At 40.6% G+C, this 23,797-nt stretch overlaps 1 protein-coding gene across 13 annotated transcripts in view; it reads left to right on the forward strand.

The window, feature by feature from the left end:
• The window catches only part of BNC2 (basonuclin zinc finger protein 2), a 409,457-nt gene that overhangs the window by 279,078 nt on the left and 106,582 nt on the right, over positions 1 to 23,797 (forward strand). For all 13 annotated transcript variants that reach the window (XR_014214776.1, XM_082204620.1, XM_082204618.1 and 10 more), the window contains one exon: positions 17,301 to 17,536. Coding sequence is in view for 12 of the 13 variants with exons in the window: in XM_082204620.1 (XP_082060746.1) it covers positions 17,301 to 17,536 (236 nt within the window). In the remaining variant the exon portion in view is untranslated. The remainder of the gene's footprint in view (positions 1 to 17,300; positions 17,537 to 23,797) is intronic.

Consider the following 23,797-nt stretch of genomic DNA (forward strand, 5'->3'; position numbering starts at 1 on the left):
GAAAGCATTGGTTCCTCTGGAACCAAACTTTCTCCTGGTCTATTCCTGCATGTCCCCAATGCACCGAAACCCTCTTCCTTCTCAGCCCTTCCCATGTCAGAAGGCGCAGGTCCTCTATATTAGTAAGGAAGGGATATCCACCATCAGAGTTGCCTCTCTGAGGACGGACCTTTCTCTCCTCCCTCAGAGAGAGATCTCCAGTGCTGCTTATGGCCCATAAGTTTGGGGCAGTTTCTGGAAGTGGAAAGTGGAGACAGTATATTCCCTATTTATTTCTGTTTGCTAGCCTTTCCTAAGGATTGTTGACAATGATAGCCCTTTTACTGAATTAATAACAAGTTGGTGATTTCTCTTTTCTTTTCTTTTCTTTTCTTTTCTTTTTTTCATTTTTTCTTTTTTTCTTTTCTTTTCTTTTCTTTTCTTTTCTTTTCTTTCTTAGTATGTGGCAGATTTCTATACTTCTGTGCTTCCCAGATTTTTGCACCTGTCCTCTGAAATGGACTCTGTCACAGTTACAGGCTATGTGTTGATCTTTCGTTTTCTTGCACTGGTACATGTAATCTCCTGTTTCTGGAATGAATAAAGCAGATTATTTAGGTCAAATCATAATTCAAGACGCTTGCTGTTTCCAGTTGAAAAGGATATTTAAGGATGCGCATGCACTCAGTCTACATATAAGCAGAAAATGCATTAGCCATTAAACGTGGAGCTGCTGAGAAACGCAAATCTCTTATACCTCCTGTTTTCTGTATAAATTAGAAAATGTTCAGTGCCTCTGCATGGGAGGAACTATGCAATGAAGGTAGGCCGAGCCCTCAGGAATACCATATCCTTTCTTATTATCAGATCCAACAATGAATGACAAATTTTATTAAATCATTTGGGAAAGAACATGGGAGTGCTGGTAGGGGCTTTTTTTTCGTTTGGTATGGGGAGAAATACCAGTTCCTACATCTGTTAAGTGTTATTTACCTGCATAATCAACATATTATAAAGTTTCTCCTACACCTTTAGCTTTGATTGATTTTGTGGGTTTTTATACCTGTGTGTGCAAATGTTGCAATTCACCTAAATTTTAGATTTGTTTCCTTATTAAAAGTGAGAAGCCAGTAAATGGAGTGTTTTTATTTACCAAATATACAGAGGCTTTCATTTATGAACCGCCACATCGTAAATGCCTTACAATTGGTATTGATATTATCCGTGCTGGAGAATTTCAAAGCAAGTACTTCGATTGCCGCTCCATAGTGAACAAGTTGGGACAGTTGCATAACAGGCTATGGGAAACCTCTAGTTTTTAGACAAAGGCTACAGTGTCTTTTCCTGCAAGAACACCTTATGCCTTTGCACACATGAAGTGCTACAGCGTTATCATTTTATTACACTTTATTACATCATAAAGTTTTACATCTTGCTAATGATCCTACAGGAGGCTTAATTGTTTATAGGAACATCTTAATTAAGCAAAGTTCACCAGGTTAAACAGAATAAGTAAGTGAAACAAATTCTGCTACTATATTGAAATATAACACCATTAAATTAAAGCAGAAGTATTTGATTAGGAGAATAAAAATGTCATATCCCGTTCAGACATTATTTAGGCCTGGCTAACTTCGCTTCTCTGTTTAGTTCTGTGCATCTAAAACCTGCTGGATGGGAGAAATAACACTTTCTCTGCTCAGTAGGGCATTTTCTTTGGACATATCTATATTATTTTTGCTAAGGAATTTTCCCCAGATTAGCTGAGCCGCCTTACCCATCGCAAGGTTTCTTAATTATCGTGTTCCCATTTGGGTTTCAAGAATAGGAAATGCTTTCTGGATTGTACCCTTAACAATGCTAAAGATTTCTCTAATTACAGTCTAATTGACTGCAGTCAAATTTGCTGGAGTATATTTAATCTGGAACTGAAGTGTAAAACAGTCACAGTAGATGAACTTTATGACAATCGCGCACAAGTGTCCTGTTTAGTTGCAGGGTACAAAGGAAGGGTGATTAAAAAAAGGATAATCATGGCTCGAGTATCGTCGTATCTTATGGACTTTATAACAGCATGGCTAGCGTCAGTTATGAGGGGGTGCTCTGTAAAACCACCATAATTAACTTATATTCCTCTAATTACAATGCTTGAAATCACTATTGATTTATCCAGCAGCGCACGCTGGATAGTTCATGGTTATCGGGCAACAAGCATGAACAAAGGCAATCAACATTAGTTGCTTCTATAGAGGTAGTTTAGGAGTGCATGAATTACTTCTGTGCAAGACATGCATGCTTTTCTGTACAGGTCTACTTTCCCCATAAAGAGCTGTAAGGTCCTGGGAAGAGATTTGAGAATTCTCTGCTGCTTTGCTTAGTAGGGGGGAAACGTGATTTTGATTGGGCCAAGCCATCATCAGAAGAGACACCTCTGCTCTGTTAATGTTCCCATGAGCAGTAGTCGAGGACCTTGAGAAGAGCTTCGTAAACTTCCTCCCAGGAACTCGAGGCAGTGTGCAGGTGTCACTTATGTTCACCGCAGCTTTGAGGGAGACTCTCTTAAACTGACGTAAGTGGCTCAGGGATGAGCCCTCAACAGGGTTTGGCTGCATTCGACTGCAGTTTTCCTCCACTCACATTCAAGCCATCTCCCAGTTTGTTTCCTTGCCCTAAGCTCCGGAGTATATGAGGGAGCCAAGTGCGCCCCACGAAGCCGGACACAGAACTCAGGGTCGGTCAGGTCACTGGCCTAAGTCAGTCAGAGAGGTCAGCCAGGGCTTTGACAGGAACACGAGTCATATCAGCTAAAAAAAAAATTCCCTAGCACTGTCTGGAAACACATTGGATTCAAGTGCAGGCCATTCTAATATGTTCCTTGTAGGAGATTCATTCTAATTAAGCACCCCCTCAATTCCTTGATCCAAATCAGTTAGAAAGACATTGAGCAACAACAGGTCCAGGACAGAACCCTGTGGCACCTCACTTGTCCCTTTGTTCCAGGATACTGAGAAACCATTAGTGAGCACTTTTCTGGGTTCTGTCAGTCAACTAGTTACAAATCCACCCAATAGTTACCTGGTCTAGCCCACATTTTACCAGATTGTGATTCGAGGACCTGATCCCCGCTTGGGGAAAAAAGACATGTGGACACAGTATATGTGGACACAGTATATTAGGTTAATGGGCTAGAAAAGGCCACAACTTTATTGATTACAGCATGTGAGAAGGTATTGGCTTAGGCATTGGACCACAGAGAATTTGACTCCACCCACTCGGAGAGGAGTGAGTCAGATGAGGGATTAACCACCAGTCGGGGAAGCCTGTTGATGCAAATACAACTATAAGCTCTCCCCTGGTGTCACCGAGGGTTGTGCCATGGCCCCCCGCCACACAGGCATCGGACAGGATTCACGACCGCCGGATTCCTTTAACGGAATACCCATAAGTGAAGGGGTAGGCAATGGCCACACCTTGCTCTTCCATACACCAACAACACATTCCAATGCCTAACCGCCAAATACTAAGAAAGTTGTGATGATTGCTACGAGGTAGGCGGAAAAAAACAAAGAGGCCAGTGCCAATTTGCCAATTGGAAAAAACTCCTACCAGGAAAAAAACTCCACAAGAATATCACATAGGGCAGGGGGGCTTTTCTTTCTTGTTGGAATTGTCTGCCTTTGTGCCTTCAACATTTCACCTTTAAGAAACTCCCGTCCATCTTAGACTTCCTTCTCATTGAGTATTTCTGACCATGGGATCTCACCCAGTAAGTAGTTCCTTAGTTGTTGTTTTTGAAATCAGTCCTCTTAAAGTCCAGAGTGCATGTTCGACTATAGTCAACTTTCTCTTGCCTGTGTATAGTGAAACCCGAGAAGACATGATCGCTTCTTCCCAAGGACTTTGTCAATCAGTTCCTCCGCTATCCCTTTATACGCCTTGGTATTGTTAAGAACATCATGAGCAAGTTTGATGGTATAGTTCAGTGTTTGAACAAAGACTATGAGTGGTTCATGACAGTAAGAGCTGTTCGACAGTGGAATTTGCTGCCAAGGAGTGTGGTGGAGTCTCCTTCTTTGGAGGTCTTTAAGCAGAGGCTTGACAGCCATATGTCAGGAGTGCTCTGATGGTGTTTCCTGCTTGGCAGGGGGTTGGACTCGATGGCCCTTGTGGTCTATTCCGACTCTATGATTCTATGACATCTGAGATCCATGGGTATAGGGTGCTATACAGATTTAATAAAAATAAATAAATTGAGTATTCTTTTTAGCTTTTGAGTAGAATAGTATTTGAATAATTAAATTAAAGGATGATTTTGGTATATCTGATACCTTTTAGCTTATCCTTCATTCTCTCTCTCTCTGTGTGTGTGTGTGTTTGTATGTATATATGGATGTATATATATGTATGATCCAGTGAAATAGGCTTTTAATCTAGATAGGCTTCCTCTTAAGGAACATCCACAGACATTTTTGTATTCTTGTATATGTTTTAATGTTTGGATGTTTTATTACGCTTTTATATTTGTTGGAAGCCACCCAAAGTAGCTGGGGCAACCCAGTCAGATGGGCAGGGTTCAAGTAATAACGTTGTTGTTGTAAATCCAAGAAAGAAGGGAATCCCTTTTGAGGCACTCATGCCACTTTCAGAGCTTAAAAAAACCTCAAGGGGCCTTTTTGATATTATCATCATCATCATCATCATTTTAAAGGTGTGTGTGTTCAGTCCACCTTATTTGACTATACACTATACAAATTGATTCTACTGCTTGTTTTGCAAACAAAGTTTTAGGACAACCCCCCCCCCCTTTCCAGTTCTCATGTTTTCCACAACCAATTAAAAAAAGAAATAAAGGTGGGGGGAGGGACTATGAAAGATAACACCTGTTTAGCTTGCAGGAATTGGCAAAGGAAGCTGTTTTCCCGACAGGCCAAAAGCGACCATCACAAGGCCCCTTAAAAGGGGGTGGGGGAGAGAAGTCAGGGTTTCCTTTTTGGTTATTTCATGTGAGCATTGGCAGAAACTCTGACAAGCAGTTCTTCATATTTTATTATGTTCTTGTCTGGCAGAATCTCTGTCAGGCAAAAACCTTGTCAGCGGAAAACCTGTCGTAGGATCAGAGGAGACAAAAACAGGTGTCACACAGGCAGTCAAAACTGAAAAGAAAAAAAGATTAGGCTAAAGAGAAAGAGGCAGACAATTACATTAATGCCATTGCTTTTATCTTATAGATGTGTGTTATTATCTCGGGGTGCTGAGTGCGCAATTGCCTCAAAGAAAAGTAGACAGGAGACAAGGGGAAACTTGATAGTTATTAACTGAAGAGGCAGTGTGTCAAAGCTGGATGAGGTTCAAAGTTTTGCAGAGGGATAAAAAAAAATGCAGACAGCAAGGATCATATGTGAACAAACTGTGGTTCTGCTTTCGGCTACATAAACCCAGTAGCCATCTAAATTTTTAATCTTGGAATCAGATCATAGAGATAGAAATTAATGAACATTTCGTTGACTGTTTTTAAAATAACCTTTTTTTATTCTATGTAAATTCAGCTGATTTATGAGCGGGGCTCTTTTTTAGCATGATTAAAACAAATGGCTGGAGCGTGACAGACAGCCACTTGTCAGTTTTGCTGCGTTCGCAACTGCCTGGTTTGCACGTAGTACTAAATTGCGACGAGGCCGAGCCATAGCGATCTTCAGACTCCCACCCCCAACTGCAAGGATAAGAGTGGCAGTTTCCACTTCCATTTTAGTTTAACCACAGTTTAGCATGTTGTTCAAACTCCTAAATGGTGATTAATCTTAACTAAGATTAGTGAAACCAAGTCAGGTTCATAAATGGTGGCTTCTACTAACCTTGGTTAAGCTTAATCACAGTTTCTCAGGTTCCAACAACATGAACATCTGTGATTATCTAAAACCTGAGATGAAAGTTTCTGAACTCATTGTGGCCGTGCTGGAGGCAAATTGCACAAACCCAACCAAGGCTTGCCCAACCTCATTATAATGTTAAATTGAACAATGGTCTAGCATATTACCTGAGCCAACCCATTGTTGATTTAATTTTAAAAATGTATTTAAATACTTTTACTAAGTACATGGAAGTTGCAAATTAGAAGATTGCATCCTAAATGAATCTGGAAAGGTTAATCTGGACTTACTACTACTACGACGACTACTACTACTACTACTACTAATTTATTTATTTATACCCCGCCCATCTGGCTGGATTTCCCCAGCCACTCTGGGCAGCTTCCAACAAAAAGATTAAAAATACATTAAAACACCAGTCATTAAAAACTTCTCTAAACAGAGTCAAGACAAAAATGAATTGTTGTCTTGTGCTAATTCTTCGATTCTGTACATTTTTAGTGACTTTTCTCCACCTTGCAGAAGTTTTAAATTGGTGGAGAGAAAAGAAGATAAATGGAAATACTCAAAGGTTGCAGTTTCGTATTTGTTGTTTCAACTCTTGCAGGATATTCATCTGAAACATTTGAACTCTAGTTCTTTACTGTTTGACCTGAAGGGCTGGTGGGGATAATTCCTTGCTTCTGAGAACTTTTATTTCCTTCTCTAGATAATAGTACATTAAGCCATCACTCCCTGCTTAAGGATGGAGGCCATTTAGAAGGGCACAATTAGCAGGTAGCTTAAGCATTTTTTCCAAGGATGGCGGTCATTGAATGTCCATCTCCTGAGTGCTAGAGCTTGCCAAGATTATAGGTTCCTACTTAAACATGACTTGTGCCACTTGAAGAGTTTTTGAAATGGAAAGAAATATAAAATGTTCCCTCTTCTATACCCTAGAGCATTAGCCAGAGACATAGCTTCACATTTCAGGAAAGGAAAGAGAATTGGGTTAGCAGAAAGATTATCAGTGAAGGTTAAATGTTTGATCTTGATTGTATTCGAGATTAAACTTGATTAAACAAGATTAAATGAACAGATAACACACCTGCTATATTCTAAAAGTAACCTTTATAATAAGTATAGTGGTCTTATCAATACAGGTCATTTCCCCACTCATTCATTTTGAAGCAAAGTCATTTGTATATTTAGTAGCTAGTCACATTTAACTATTTTTAATAGTAACTACTCCGTGTGTAAAGTAAGTGAGCTTAGACATCAGTATAAGAGCTTCTTAGAAGTAATCACATTTAGTTTAAAACCAAAGCCCTCCAGGTTTTGTCATGTATACCTCAATCACTACGTTTTCTTTTATGATACCATCCAACAGTTCTGGCGTCCAGAACCACATCTCTATTAAAGGGTAGGATAGTGCATGTGTGTAGTAATTAAACACACATTCAGCTGAGGCACCCTAGACTCCCCCAATGTGGCAGAAGTTGTGGGTCAGTAAGAGGTCTTGCATAGCTACATCTAAGCTTAACTGGCTAAGTAATAGATGAAATAAGAATCTAGCTTTGCACTTTCTGGCACTTGATGAATTGAACAAACCGTTTGCCATTATTTTAATGCACAGTGTGTATTTAATTTCCTTTGAATTGTACTGGGTCTCAAAACCCTAATAAAATATAAATCGAAAAACAGCTCCTTCCCCCCTTTCCCCCCTTTCAGTTGGGGGGAAAATGCAATGTAAAAAATTGGTGTGCTACGTAATAACTTAGTGGTCCAACGGTGCCAAGTTAGTTTTGGCGTTGCATATTGAATGCATGTTGTAGACTAATCTGTTAGTTTGAATTTGACTCCGAAGGTCGCCTTTATGGCATGAATCATCATATGTGCAGTTTCTTTACAATCTGTGGGAGCTTGCTCATTATCTTTATCAATATTACTTGGCAGAGGCACGTGTAGGTTACTTTTTCAAAGGGACATTAAAACCCTGTTCCCATTTGTGTGTTCATGCTTTGTACGAAAGTACCATAAATTGTTTGACTCAATATTTTGACAGTTAATTATAAAGTTAGATTTCAAGAAGTACTGAGTACTGTCAGGGCAGCTTCCTCAGACCGATGCTGATGGACTGCAACTTCCACAATCCCTGACTGGTGGCCATGCTGACTGGCACTGGTGGGAGTCTAGAGGGCACTAGGTTGCAGAACGCTGCTTTAAGTCTACTTCCATTAGCCATCTCCTAAAGCAGCTTCTCACAATCACCTGTCTTGTGGCAGAAGAAAACAAAACATATGAATCTTCTTTTGTTTTGAGACTATTTTACTACTGCACCCATGAAAGAATTTGGGTCCAGTGTGTTCTTGGAGCACTGAGCACATAACATAATGAGCTTGACTCGAGAATTCATTATTTTTTTTATAAAATTTTTATTGGTTTTACAAAATTTTTAAGTAACAAACAAACACTTAAAAAGACAAACATACACGTATAGTTTCATAACCTATTTTCATAAACCTCTTTTCTTGGACTTCCCCTTACCCCCCCTTTCTGCATCCCAATGTCCATAGTTTTTAGCAACTCCCAATTGTTACTTCCAACCTCTGTCATCTTATTCCTCTCTATATTCTGACCTTATATCACTGTATCCCTTTATTTCTAAAAACCACAACACTTTAACATTCATTAAGTTGACTCGAGAATTCAGACAGGGTTGCCAGAGTCAGTTTCCAATAACTAGAGCTACTTTTGCTGTTAACTCTTTAACTCTTAAAGTTTATCAGGTTTCACAAGGGTGTGAAGCTGCGCTGTAGCGCATGGGTGGGCAGACTAAGGCCTGGCCCAATCGCCTTCCAAATCCAGCCCGTCAACAGTCCAGGAATCAGCGTGTTTTTACATGAGTAGAATGTGCCCTTTTATTTAAAATGCATCTCTGGGTTATTTGTGGGGCATAGGAATTCGTTCATATTTCCCCCCAAAAAATATAGTCCAGCCCCCTACAAGGTCTGAGGAACAGTGGACCGGCCCCCTGCTGAAAAAGTTTGCTGACCCCTGGTGTAGAGCAATAATACTGGAAATGAGCCTTAAGCTCAGATATATGTTCTCTCTTGTTATCATATAGAGCTAGCCAGCTTCATCTGGGTCATAATCTCGCTAAACACCTTCATGAGTATCTAGAGATTATGACAGTGAGGTGATGCCATAGAGTCATCTGCTGAAAAAGAAGTGTTTCCCCCTCACCTTTAATATTGTGATAACTACTGAATCAAGTGGGTTTGGGGATTTATCGGTGTATTTATCAGAAAATCACAAGACCGTGCATATGTGTTGATGTACAAACACATTTGTAATCCTGATTTCATACCAAATTTTCTGGTAAGGAATGGAGAAGGAAAATTATGGATGATGTGAAATAGATATCTTCAGTTAGCAATCCGGCGGGAGGGGGGCAGGGATGGTGCCCCACTTGCATGGCAGCGCAAAATTCAGTGAAACAGAAAATGTGTAAGAATGTATTGTTCCATTCCTGAAAGTTCAGAGGTCAAATGAAACAAGCAGCACACCTTTTTACTGTTGCAAACTGTGCTTTATGGTGACTTCATGCACTCAAGACAATGGTTCCATGTCCTGTGTGAAAGATACAGATTGTCTCTTGGGTATACCAGGCTCAAGCATTAAAACTGGCTCAGAAACATTTCCAAAGGAAAATATGACAGCACTTTTGGCATCTTCCCAGAAAGAAAGAAAGAAAGAAAAAAAAAACCCTGAAATGAACTGCATTGCATGTGTCTGTCACTTACACCAACATTGTCAAACTGAAAGCTTTAGAATATTGTAAAGTATATTTGTCTGGTGCTCTGTATTGTGTGGTAGCTTACTTTAACCGAAACCATTTTCCAAAAACAAATCATACTTTGTAGAATATCAGGTGTAATGGATAGCTTTAGCAAACCCTTCTGGCTTGTTATATTCACTTGAGAATTTAAGCAGTTTGTTCCATTTATTAACACTACACGAAATATTCATTTTTTGTATTGGCGCAAGTATTTTGACTTTGTGCCCCATTGGAAAATTTTCTGATGTCCTGGAGATTTAATTTAGCCTGTTTATCTTGTATTTGATAAACAAAGGTACAAACTTTAAAAGTGACCCACTTGTGTAGTACTGTGTTTGCAGGTGGCATTTTACTCATAAAATGGAAAATAAATTCCTCCAGAGAACAAAGCAAAGGAACAGTTCCCATTTTTGATTTTTTTTGCACCTGGCATCACTGGCTATTGTAGTTTGCAGGTTTGTTTGTTTAGTTTTTCTGCGGTGGACATAGATATCAGGTCCCTAGAAAACTTACATTTCTCCATCTTTCCTGGAATGGTGCTAAAATTCTCTGATGTCCTAGAGCAGAGCTTTCCAAAATGTGTATCGCGACATGTTAGTGTGTCGGCTGCAGTGCATAGGTTTGTCATGCAAACTCTCCCCGCACTCAGTCCAGGGCTGAAAAGGGGTTAGTTTAACCTCCAGTTTGCTAGTAAAACGGAATTACTGTGTCACGAAATGATGCACGTCTAAAAAGTGTGTCACCAACATAAAAAGTCGGGAAAGCTCTGCCCTAGAGCAAAGGTGGAGAATTGGATCTGAGTAACCAGCCAGATCTTTTATCTCCCCTACTCGTCATGGGCCAGATTGATAGATGGGCAGAACTGCCCGTCTGTCAATCTCCTGACATCACAATGACATTTGGTGATGATCGCCAGGGACTTCAAAGCACAAAGCAGGGCTTGCACAGTGCTTTGAAGTGCTGCTTCAAGTCACTGCCCTGGGGGATTTAGTCACACAGCCAATGATTTGAAGTCACTGCCAGGGTGGATTTGATTTAAATTAAATTGATTTAAATCACGATTTAAATCACAATTTAAATCACAATTTAAATCACAATTTAAATCACTGGTCAGTAAGGCTTGATTTAAATCATTTTTTTTTACAGAAAGACTCATTCTTGCTGGTATAAGCTTAATATTTACAACCAGATGAAGGTTTCATTTTTGGAATAATAAATTTTCAGGGTAGTTTTTACAGTTATCTCAAAAATTACTGATTTAGTTATACTATTAGAACTACATAGACAGGTAATTATGAAATGATTGCGAGGTTTAATAAGTTAACTGTTTATATTTGGACAACTGATGTGGTTAAATGGTTAAAAAGAAAACTTAGACTGAGTTTTAGCAAACATTAAAAACTTACAACAAATCCCTATTTCCTGATGAATAGCCTTTGGACTATAATGTAACTTAAATAGAAAACTATCTTTAGAAAGATTTTTCCTCCAAAAGCCTTTTATTTTAAAAAGCCAATTTAAATTTTTTAAAAATCTATTTAATTTTTATTTTAAAAAATCCGATTTAAATTTAAAAAATCTGATTTTTTATATTTAAAAATAAAAATAAATCATTGATTTTTATCCACCCTGGTCACTGCCCATCTCTAGGACCCAAACGGTGTTCTCTGCTATAGTAGCATTTGAGGTACTGAGAAGGCAATGGTCTCTGTCCCTGTCATCTCAGTGGACAATGCTGAGAGAAAGAGATAGAGAGACCTACCCCCTCAGCGGTGCCGCGCAACAGCCACAAAGTAAATGGATTTGGAATTTGGGGTGGCAGTTGCAAGAGAATGCAGAATTATTGGGGATCTCCCTCCTGCGAGTATTCTCCACTTTTCATTTACAATGTTGGCCTCATTCCAAATCAAGCATAAATACATTATCCCATCTCTCAGGAGACTGCCATTGGAACAGGGGAGGGAGGCAGAGATGCCGTTGGGATACAGGGAGCCTCTGACGCTTCTCAGGAGCAGTTCCTCTTCCAGCGAGGAGAAAAGCCACACCTCCAGTGGAGAAGAGAGGGAAGGGGCCAGCCAAGCGAGGAGAGGGCTCAAAGATGCTGCTGAGAGCCCAAGCGTCTCACCTAGCTTGGCTGGCCAGGAGAGATGCACGCCACCTCCGTCGCCCAGCTTGCGCGGAGGGGTGAAACGCAAGGAGGGGAGGCAGAGATTTGGGGTGTCTAAGTTCTTACGTTGGGGGAGAAGCCAGAAGGGGCCACTCCCGGACGCTGCAAGTGACTAAGACGGACATGAACCTTGTGTATCTGCACTGTAAGTAGTTTGCACAATAAAACCTGTAAAAGACAGGTCGGAGTCCTGGCTGGTCACTCACGAGCACCACCCAGCATTCTGACACCATTAATTATACTGCATTCATGGATTTGGTGGTGAGGCTATGCCCTAATGCCACACGGCTACCTCCTGACTGGAATGCTTTGGGGCAGATGGATAAGCCTGGGGTGGATGAGGAGGAGTCAAAAGGGATGACAAATGACCTAGATGTCTTATAGGACAAGGAAAAGAGGGGGCTAGCAAGCTTGGTTTGGAGTAGGGTGTGTTCCAGAGGAATAAGGAGAACAAACTGAAGAATCTGAGAAAGGAAAGAAATGCAGAGAATGAACAGAAAATAAAAAATTCACAAGACATCGCACTGAAAGGTGAGGAATGGCGAGGTTCATAGTCTGTTTTGCTGCAGGAATCAAATATTTAGGATTTCTCTATGATCTGATACTTTATGGATAGTGGCTGCTTGCACACAACAGCCTTTTCGTGCTGCTGTAGTGCAGCTTTTATATAATTAGTTGGGAGCAGAATTAAAATTGAGATTCCACATAGCATTTGATATGGTTCTGTATTAACTAGCAATGCCCTTCCCTGTGGCATAGAATTGTTCTTTACCGTTCACTCACAAGTAAGGAAAGGTCACTAGCAACATCAAATAAAAGTTTGTTGTTTGCAGGTTTATCCCACTTATTGCCTTCTATTGATCCCAGCTGGATCAATTTGTCACTGCAATATTGGGTACTTTTGGAGGGTTACCCCCAAATATTTGATTAATCTTTGGGAGTGGGACAAAATCGAAAAATGTTTAGGTGGGATTGGACTTACCTTTTTAATACATGCCGGTTGAGGGTTTCTTTTTTCTCTCCCCCCCTTTTTTTAAAAAAAAAGTTTGCTGACACTTCAGGTGGTGATCTGGCTACCTTTGAAATTTGGGACATGCCAGTCTCATGTGCTCCCAGATTGCCCTTGCCCTCAAAGTGGGAAATGTGAATAGCTCCTTTGGAAAAGGCAAGCACAGTTCTCTGTGATTAGATGGCAGATTCATTAATGTGGAGGACTTCATGGCTGGTGCTGCCACATTTCTGCGTTGTGGACTCTGTGGGATAGACAGGCAGCCCCGAAAGACCAGCAGCTTAGCACATCGGCCGGATAGCACATTCATTGCCATTTCCACTTTTGAGATACCATGTGTTCACTTCTGCATGAAGAACTAAAGGAACTGGCATCAAACTCTTGTGTTGCCCTGTGGGTTTAGAGTAGATCACAGAAGAATGATTTAACATATTCCCAGCTTTTTAAGAGGAATGGTTCTCATCCCCCCCCATAAATTGTATATTTTTCATTTATTAGAAGATTTATATACCACTGTTCACTCTATTGGTGCCATCAAAGTGCATAATAAAACCACAACAGAATCTATTCTGTAGAATCAACATAGTCACAGAAACAAAACACCAGGAAGTGGCGCCTCTTTAACTTACTGCATGAAAGCAAGTTCCTACATAATGTTTGAACCAGCTGTTAGCAATAGTTAGAAATAGTCTGCAATCCTAACCACACTTGCCTGAGGGTGACCCCCATTGAATTCAATGGAACTTGCTTCTGAATAGACAGGAATAGGATCACTGCATTTAAAATAGATCATGTGTATCCCTGTTCTAATCTATTTATTATATTCCTTTACCACAAGGTCCTAGGGTGGGTTTCAACAATAAAAATAAAAATAATAAGTTTGAAAACAATTTTAAACACTTGCAAGCACACACACTCTCTCTGTCTCTATGTTCCCCATATATAAAAACAGTTAAATATAGACTGCATCTCTATTGGAGCTCTCTCATAACCATAGTGGGCTTGAGGTGACTTTGTCAGTTTCCTTTGAAAAAATGCAAGCCAAGGTTAAGCTGTCAAAGTATATGTCCTAATTCTAAATAGCTCTCTCTGTGTGTAATGCCACACAACAGCAGTTATATCCCTTTTGCTACTCTGTATATTTGGATGATTGCATACTTCATACTTCGAACAGCTCTAAAATTTCCTTTTCTGAGCGGAATCCAAGATCCTTAACAAATCTTCACCTTTCCCCAAGTCACACCTCAGGCTTGTGGTTATACAAATACAACCTCTTGACTTTAAAGAAAAATAAAATGAAAAATAAGCTCAAGAAAAAGAATAAGCCTAAAGAGGTGCTCAAGGAATTTCCCCCAGCACCAAGGCCTTTAAGCATTTTCCATTACTGATTAAGGCAGGCTTCCTCAACCTCAGCCCTCCAGATGTTTTTGGCCTACAACTCCCATGATCCCTAGCTAGCAGGACCAGTGGTCAGGGATGATGTGAATTGTAGTCTCAAACCATCTGGAGGGCTGAGTTTGAGGAAGCCTGGATTAAGGCTTGGTGCATATGTAATGCTTTTGGCCAAGCAATTGGGCACATGGTAGACAGCTCAGTCTATCTCCGCCTTCCTACATGCATCCATTCTCCCTTCTGTAGAGTGCCTTAATCTCTCTGTCTTCGTCAGTGCCAACTGTGGTTAATTTTAAGTGGGATTGCTTATGTAAACTGTGTTTGAAACTACTATTGGAAGTGGATTTTCAAACCCTAATCTGATAAGCATTAATTGTCACTAGTGCAGGTGTAATGCTATTACAGGAGTGGTCAACATGGTACCCTTCAGATGTACCAGATTACATCTCTCATCGCCCTTGACAATTAGCCAGGCTGGCCCTGGGACTGATGGAAAGTTGTAGTCTGTAGAATCTGGAAGGCACAGGATTAGCTAGCAAATTGTGATGAAAGAGAATGGAAATTTGGCTGGGGTGGGAGTGCAAGAACCCACAGCAAACACACACACACACACACACACACCTCACCATACTTGGAAGGCTGGGAATGTTATATCTGAAAGGCTTTTTTTCATCTAGTAGTCAAGTTTACAAATGTGTGCTGTTCTTGCATTGAAATACATCTATATATTGCAGCAATGCCACCATTAGTGATTATATAGAAAATATGTCGCTCTCTCTGGCTGGCTTGTAAATTTGAATTCAAAAAATAATATTTTTGAGTGTATTTGGCAGAACGCCGCCCTTCATACTTCTGCAGTGCGAATGCTTTGCGGAGAGACAGAGGACTTCAATCCCCGAGCTTAACAATCCCTTATCTTTTGCGAACTTTAAATTAATTTTTAAAAACCTATTTATTCAAGGTTGACTAAACTGCTAGAATAGGAAAGATCAGACAAATCAGCAGCAAGAAATGAAGTACGAGGAAACCAGAACTCTTTGACAAAGTGTCCCTCAGGGCAGATGTGCTGAATGAAGCCAGCAGGGAAATGATAAGGGCATTTACGCTGTGGATGGAAGAAAGCAATTTATCAAGAGTACATGAACTCTCCAGTGACCACAAGCAAAGAAGATACCAAACTGCAGGAGGAGGTAGAGGACCCCCTACAACATTATTTTAAAGGCTGACAAAATTCCATTCTCTCTCCCTCTCTGTGCGTGTATAGCACCATAGAGCAAGTTCACTGCATTTTACATAATGAAGCATTAATGAGTCCTCTTTCTTATTAAATGAATTTCAAAGTTGCGAGGGAACACTAGTTGTAATGGGGGCCATATGTGCTCTGAAATGGCATTTGTCACGGTCCCCTCCCCTGTCTACTCCAGCAATATTTCCTGTAGAGCTAGATTGTGGCAGGTGGTCATGAAGCAGGATATCAAAGTTTATGCATGGTAGTCATTCAGTATAGCAAAGAGCAAGGATGCCACAAGTATTTCGTTTGTGTGAAGAGTTCAGCCCTATCGATTTTGCTGCGTTAACTGCATGGTAAAATGCCTTGAGTGCTGGTGGATTCCTGCTCTAGGTAAAGAAGAATGGATGGAGGAGAATTGCACCTTTACAGTATTTATAGCAAAGTGATCCAGTTCGCAGTACCATCCTTCAGATTTTGCTTCTGAAAGAGGTCTATGTTTTCTAACAAAACATTGTCCAATTGCATGCATCAAAATTTTGTACAAATATATCTGATTAATGCAGAAACAGTACAGAATGGACCTGCCACCCTGGGATCCTTTTGGAGGAAGGGCAAGACATAAATTTAACTAATAAGTAAATAATGAATTAGCACATTGAAAAATCGATCCTGACCAGAAATGGGTTGATCCCCTCCATTTTTAGTATAGAGATGTTGATATATATTAAAATCCACTGTACTCTATTTAATACAACAAATACTAGTAAGGATATAATAAAGGAAAATAAAGGAAAAGGAAAAACAAAAATTGAAGACTTAGTAATTTAAAAGTGAGATAAATGGTCTACACTGACCCAGGAGGTAAGAACAACTGACGTATTTTCTAGGCTGTTGTACAAACTTTTGCGACTAATGCTGTAATCTCTGGTTTTCTGTCTTCTAGAAGTAAACCGAACAGTTCAAAACTAGAACTTCTGGGCATTTTTCTAACCTATAGGTTACATAGGTTCCTTCATGGACTGCATATAGGAAGTTGTGTTAAGTCTGGTTATTTAGTCCTTATGCTCATATGACAAAAAGTGGGTCTGTCAGAAGGTTAGGCTGCTTTTGGAGTTCATGGAGAAAAGGGCAGAAGGAAGCAAGAGGGCATGATTTTAGGAAAGTGTTGTTGCATAGGTGTGCAATTGAATTTGCACCTATGCATGAAAAAATTGTCTTCCAGGCAACATGGTAAGCTTAATTTTTTTAAGTGATTAAAAGTTCATCCATATTATTAAATTCTATTGCTCGTGACAGTTTCTTAGTGAATGCCACTGTTGTTGAAGTATGTTTCATCTGTTCTTCCTCTTTTAATAATTGAGGTATTGAGCCATAAAAGTGTTTTCAAAGAAGGTCACAAGAAATTCAGTTTAAAATATACAGTGGACCCTCGGGTTATGTTACTTTTGGGTAACGTAACTTTTGGGTTGCGAACGCAGCAAACCCAGAAGTGTATACTTCCAGGTTTCACCATGCATGCATTTGCAGAAGCGCTCTATCGTGCCATGCACATGCACAGAAGCAGCACCTCATGTTGCAGACTTTTCGGGGTACGTAAGGACCCCCGGAACGAATTAAGTTCATATCCACAGGTCCACTGTATACGTTGCATATACTAGCAGGGATTTGAAATCCAAATAATATGTGTTTATCCACCTTGCCTTCAGGTTCTCTCCCCACTCTTTTTTTTGTTGTTGTTGTTGTTTAGCAATAACTCCCACTGATGACTCTGGTAGAAATTCACACTGTACTTATGTACTAGATTCTCCTCAACTCTCTGTCTTCTTCCCTCCTAGCTTTGGACAAGCTTAGCACGCAGCATCTGTACCACCCAACTCAAGTGGAGATTGTACAATCCAATGTAGTGTTTGACATCAGCAGCCTAATGCTCTACGGGACTCAGGCCGTTCCGGTGAGACTGAAGATATTGCTGGACCGACTCTTCAGCGTCTTGAAACAGGAAGAAGTGCTCCACATCCTGCATGGTTTGGGCTGGACACTTCGGGACTACGTTCGGGGTTACATCCTTCAGGTAGGAACCAACCTAGTGCATGGGCGAATGATGACTCCTGAACTAAAAATCGCAACCTCCTAGTGTCGCCACTTATTTGCAGTGTAGGATGAATTCATTATGCCGTGTGCAACAGAGATGGGAGGGAAGGGGAAGTTGCTAATGAAAGTTTTGACCAATCTTACTGCTATGGAGAAGTACCCAATAACATTCATATTGTATATCTTTACAGCATAGCAGGAATGCTTGGGTGGGGGAGAGCATACAGGTACTTCCAGATTACCTGTTTATCCATCCCTGTTTGTACAAAGTTTATACAATATCCACAGCTTATTGAGCATTGATTCTGATTTGGTTTTTGGTGAGGTCATGCAATGTCGAGACAAACAAACGCCACTCCACTCTTTTTCAGTGCATTTTCTCACCACTTAGCACAGAAATTCCCTTTCCTTACTCACAGACTTGTTGTGCAAGTGTGCCAAATCCACTTTAATTGTGCAACCTGAGTTTGTTGGTGTGTGACTGAATCCCACCCATAAAACAGCAACAGTCCTGAAGCAGCCAATGACTCGCAAATGTTTTATAGACCCTCAAAGATCTCCATATTCCTATAATAATCAAGGAAAACATGTAGCTCTCATAGACTGAGCTTGAAATAAACATTATTAAAGAATGAGAAAAATGAGAGTTCAAATTAAATTATCTTTAGCTCACATGAATTAGCCCTCTTGACTGTACACACATAACATGTTCATCAGCTATGGTTTAGGGTCTGCAAGATTAATACAGTACAATACAATACAATACAATACAATACAATACAATACAATACAATACAAATGAATGCCCAAATTGTATTAATTGCATTCCATTATAATATGTACGTTTCATGTAAAATTTCAGTGTGGTTAGTGGTGCTGAAAAGGTATTCCTAGTAGTTTGTTCCTAGTGGTATTTGTTCATATGGTGGTATGGAAAGCCCTTATACAGGAATCCAGCCAAGGTTTAAAGTCCCACCATTGTTCTCTACGGCCTAAATTGAAAACCACCAGATTTCCACTCTGCAAGTTGCTAACTAGGGCTGCCATACATCCAGATTTTCCTGGGATTTTCACAGGGATTTCAAAGGTGGAATTGACGTCCGGGGGAAATTTCTGAAAGATGGCGCTTTGTCCTGGACCTTAGATGAGTCAATTGAAAAATCGCTCAACAACTTTCAGGGTGTCCTGGTTTTTACTTTCTGAAATATGGCAACCCTGTGTTAACACTCTTTACAATTAACACATATCAATATCATTATGCCGTGGATTCCTTAAAATGTCTGTACAGAAATAAGCCCATTGAGTTCAGTGGGGCTTACTTCCAGGTAAGTGTGTATTTGATAGCAGCCAAAAGCGTAGTGAAGAGAGAATAATCTCCAGCAAGCCTTCTGTGATTGGAAAAAACAAAGATAGAAAGCCTCCTGTGTTTAAACAATCATGTGGAGCTGTCTCAGATGTATTCAGCTGCTGGTTGTTCTTTTAAAAGCAGGTGGGAGGGATGTGACAACTCCAAATGTTGCAAGGACTGCTGCCAGCTGAACACAGAAGCGACAGCATTCAGCTGGCAGTATGCACCTGCAGTCACTCTTGCAATGCCATCCAGTGCCTTTTTACTCAGAGGTAAGTCCACATAGTGTGGCTCACTCACTTGTAAAAATGCTTAGCGCTGCAGCTTTGAATACCTTAATGAAACTTCATTATGACCGGGGTTGGTGGAGGTTTCTGATCTGAACGCATTTCATATTACACAGACTCTTGGGTATTTGTAATTCTCCATGTTCTGCCAGCCATTGCTACCTGAAGCATACCTACCTCCACATCATACATTGACGAAGTCTCTTCTCCTTGCTGTGTGCCTACTTCTACTCGTTGGTAAATGTTGCAGGATGTGTCTGAGTTGCAACCAGATCGGTTGTGAGATTGAACATGCTGCTAAGCATTAGGAAGTTTTGTAAAAAGAAAGCAGCCGCGATCAAGTTTGTATTCAGCTGGACCACTCAGGGTGGATGGAAAACAGAGACCAGCTGGCATTTTGTGCCCATGTGTTGGCATTTATATGCTTGTATGCTAGAGTCAAGATGCATCGGCTCCCCAGAGACCCAGAGGAAAATGCACAACTCCAGTGCATGTACATAGTAACATGCTTGAAATACATAGGGACATTTTCCCTTTGGAACAGGCAGGAGTGCCAACTTGAATAAAACATTGTGGGGGCGCAGGTAAGCCTCACCCCGCACAATCGATCTCATGACACAGTGCATACACACCATTTGAATGGGAATGCCCATCAACTTTGGGGGGGGGCCTGGCCCCCTCAAATATTTTATCATGGGGCCAAAGCCCCCATGGCCCCTAGGAGTTGGTTCCTATGGGAACAGGTGAAAAGGGACTTCCTACCCCATACGACATCCTTTTGATCAGTGGATGCAGCACATTCATTTGTTGTCTACAAACAATCTTCAATATTTCATGTTGGATATATACCATAGTAGTTATGACTTGTTTTGAACTCTGGAACAGTTCCATCTTTCACATTCCAAGGCGGCATAAGTTATCATTTCCATTGAAATCAGTAGAATATAATCTTATACATCACTGTGCCAGCTTCGATTGGGGAATGGAGGGCAGTCCAACTCTCCTATGAAGCACAATCCCCAAATCCCCAGATTGTCATTTGTGTGGTTTTTTTAAAAGAAAGGGCAGTTTTCTAAAATTTCTAGAACCTGAAATATGAGGCACAATATACAGGTACTATACATCTTGTGACAAACGAGCCTGTTCCCTATTTCAGTGTTTTGCTTTGCCTACCTACTCTGGAAGAAATTTATGTGGATGCCAACAATAGTGAAGACTAAATGTTAGATAGATTCTAATAATCTTTTCCTTTCCTGTTTTCACTCTATCCTCAAGAGCTTTGGACAAACTGAGACTACCATATAAAGCATCGCAAATATATTAGAATAAGTTGTTAAAATGTTATAAATTTGCTTTTAAGGGTTAAATGATTACGGGTGCTTTAAATGTAATTTTTAAAAATACTATGTAAAGATTATCGCTGATTTTCCCCTCTTCTCTGAAAATGTGGATATGTGCCTTCACATACATATGCTTTAGATTGAGGCCTATGCCTTATGAACACAGATGTACATTTCTCACTTAAACGATGCCATGTGTGCTTATGCACTTAAGTGTAAATTCCTGGGGTCTGAATAATAAAAGGTGAGTAAAAAGGCTAGTATCCTAAGCGGACTAGTTTTCTATGTAGAGCTTAAAATGCATTTATTTTCAAGAGTGAAAATCACTTTAAAAACCCCACAATTTTCAAAGACTAGATTCTGTAACTTCTTCATGATAAGTTGAGGGGGGGGGGTCGTCTCATTGTAGTGAGTAGGTGTTGCAGAAAGAGGCCAATGCCTGCTTTTTAATTACCTGTTGGAATGACTGTATATCTGCAGGACTTATCTGCAGCATAACTTGTTGCAGACTGTTAGTTCTGTTGCATCATAAACAGCAAAGACATTTCTCCAGCACTAAAACTTTTTAAGAACGGGTTCCGTGCTTTCTCACCAACACCACCCAGGATCCTTGCTACTGCTCTTTCTCCCATGTTTGGGATCCTTCTTCCCCTATCCTCCAGCAAGGGGATGGAAGTATTTGGTTTTTGAGATATTTCTGTATTAAATTGCACTATATTGTTTAAGTTGTGGCCAAAGGTTGGCACAGAAACAAACTATAATACAGTAGTACCTCAGGTTAAGTACTTAATTTGTTCCGGAGGTCCATACTTAACCTGAAACTGTTCTTAACCTGAAGCACCACTTTAGCTAATGGGGCCTCCTGCTGCTGCCGCGCCGCTGGAGCCCAATTTCTGTTCTCATCCTGAGCAAAGTTCTTAACCTGAAGCACTATTTTTGGGTTAGCGGAGTCTGTAACCTGAAGCGTATGTAATCTGAGGTACCACTGTATGGCACAGAAACAAACTATAATACAGTGGTAATATGGATATGGTTGTTACCTATAGGTCTTTGATAACTAACTATGATCAGGATTGACAATCAGGTAGTCAGAACCCTGACAATTTACTTTAGGAACATAGGAAGCTTGCTTAAAGCAAGTTAGGCCTTTCCTTTCCTTTCCTTTCCTTTCCATTCCATTTCACTGTTAATGTGTATTCCACCTTTCTGTATTACTATACACAAGGCAGTTTGCAGCAACAAAATATACAACGAAGAACACACACCTTATAATAATCTGATCCAATGCAGAAAGCCATAAGAAGACATAACTTTAAAATGGAATGACCTACAGTGGACCCTCAGGTTACGTACATCTCTGGAGGTTCTTCGGGTTGCAAAAGTGGTAAACCTGGAAGTATTTTGCCAGGTTTTGCCTCTTGCGCATGCGCAGAAGTGCTCTGCACATTGCACATATGTGCAGAAGTGCTCTATCGCGCTGTGGCATGCGCAGAAGTCGCGCCTCTAGTTACAGATTTTTCAAGGTGCGCACTAACCCCTGGAACGAATTAAATCCGTATCCAGAGGGTCCACTGTATATCAAATAAAATAATATTCAACAATCTATTAGAATATAATAGTGCACTATAGAATTAACTCTCAAAACGTCAGCAAATAATAATTAAACAGAAATTCGCTCTTAACAATTACAATAAATAATTATTAAACTATTATCAATTAAAAAAATAACTGCAGGTCACAATGCATAAACTACCACAATACATACAAAAACCATGTAAAAGGATCAAATTGAGAAACAAAGACACACAACTTATAAAATTATTTTTTTAACTCCTCTTCTCCCTTCCCAGCTTCTTCTGCTGTTCTTAAAGTCATGGCCTGGGAGAGGCTAATTGCTCAAGCTAGACTTAGAATCATAGAATTGGAAGGGACCCTGAGACGGGATTGAGCATGGGGTGTGTGAGGCACTTTCCGTCCTCTTTACACTTCCTCACTGAGGAAGCTGTCGTCTGCTGAATTATATTGGTCTAGCTAGCTCAGTATTGTTTACATTGAGCATCAGTGGCTCTCCAGGGTTTCAAGTGGCAATCTTTTTCAGATCTACCTGGAGGAATTCAAGGGATTGAATCTGGGACCTTGTACAGGCAATGCATTCCACCACCACCAACCTGGGGCCCTACCCATGTTTCGATGAGTTTTTAAAAGTTACAGCTGCACTGTGGGATAGATGCACAGCTAAGCAGCTCTCACATCTTTACTGTGGAATCCGAAACACCTACAACCTAACTATAAGGTAAAGGTAAAGGGACCCCTGACCATTAGGTCCAGTCGTGACCGTCTCTGGGGTTGTGGCGCTCATCTTGCTTTATTGGCCGAGGGAGCCGGCGTACAGCTTCCGGGTCATGTGGCCAGCATGACTAAGCCGCTTCTGGCGAACTGGAGCAGCGCACGGAAATGCTGTTTACCTTCCCACCGGAGCAGTACCTATTTATATACTTGCACTTTGACGTGCTTTCGAACTGCTAGGTTGGCAGGAGCAGGGACCGAGCAACGGGAGCTCACCCCATCACAGGGATTCGAACCGCCAACCTTCTGATCGGCAAATCCTGGCCTCTGTGGTTTAACCCAAAGCGCCACCCGCATCCCTTACAACCTAACTATAGGTGATGCTAAATGCATTTCCAAGCAATCACATTGGTGGCTTTTGTTTAGTTTACATGTACCCAATTTTCTATAGGGACCTCATTGCACGGGGAGGGGAGGTTTAATCCTTTCTTTCCCAGCCATGATTTTGGGGAAAATCATTCCCTCTCTCTGCTTCAATGAGCAACAGAAGAAAACTTCCCATTGGCTCCAGTCGGAACCCTTTTCTCCCTTCTCTAACTGCAGTATGGGGGTGATTCCCCTGTATTGCAGCTGTGGAAGGTAGGGTTAAACTTCCCCTTCCTGCACACTGTGATCTCTGGAAAATCCCCCTCCTGCCCTCACTATATTAAATAAACAAACCACAGGTATGATTGCCAATGACACATTTAGCATCATGTGTAGTTAGGCCCTTATATATACAGGATTGTTAACAGCTACACTGCAAGCCACATAGTTGAATGATGTAAAGCCCTATAACACGCCATTAGGTTAAAGGTCACTTTATCTGGCTAAAGTTCAATCACACCATAGCCTTCAAGGCTTTGGTGTGATTATTATGCTTGACAACAGTGTACTGAATATTTTCTGGGTTATAGGAGAATAATTATCTAGGCAAGTTA

The sequence above is a fragment of the Podarcis vaucheri genome, assembly GCF_965113315.1.
Source record: "Podarcis vaucheri genome assembly, chromosome: 17".
NCBI lineage: Eukaryota > Metazoa > Chordata > Lepidosauria > Squamata > Lacertidae > Podarcis > Podarcis vaucheri.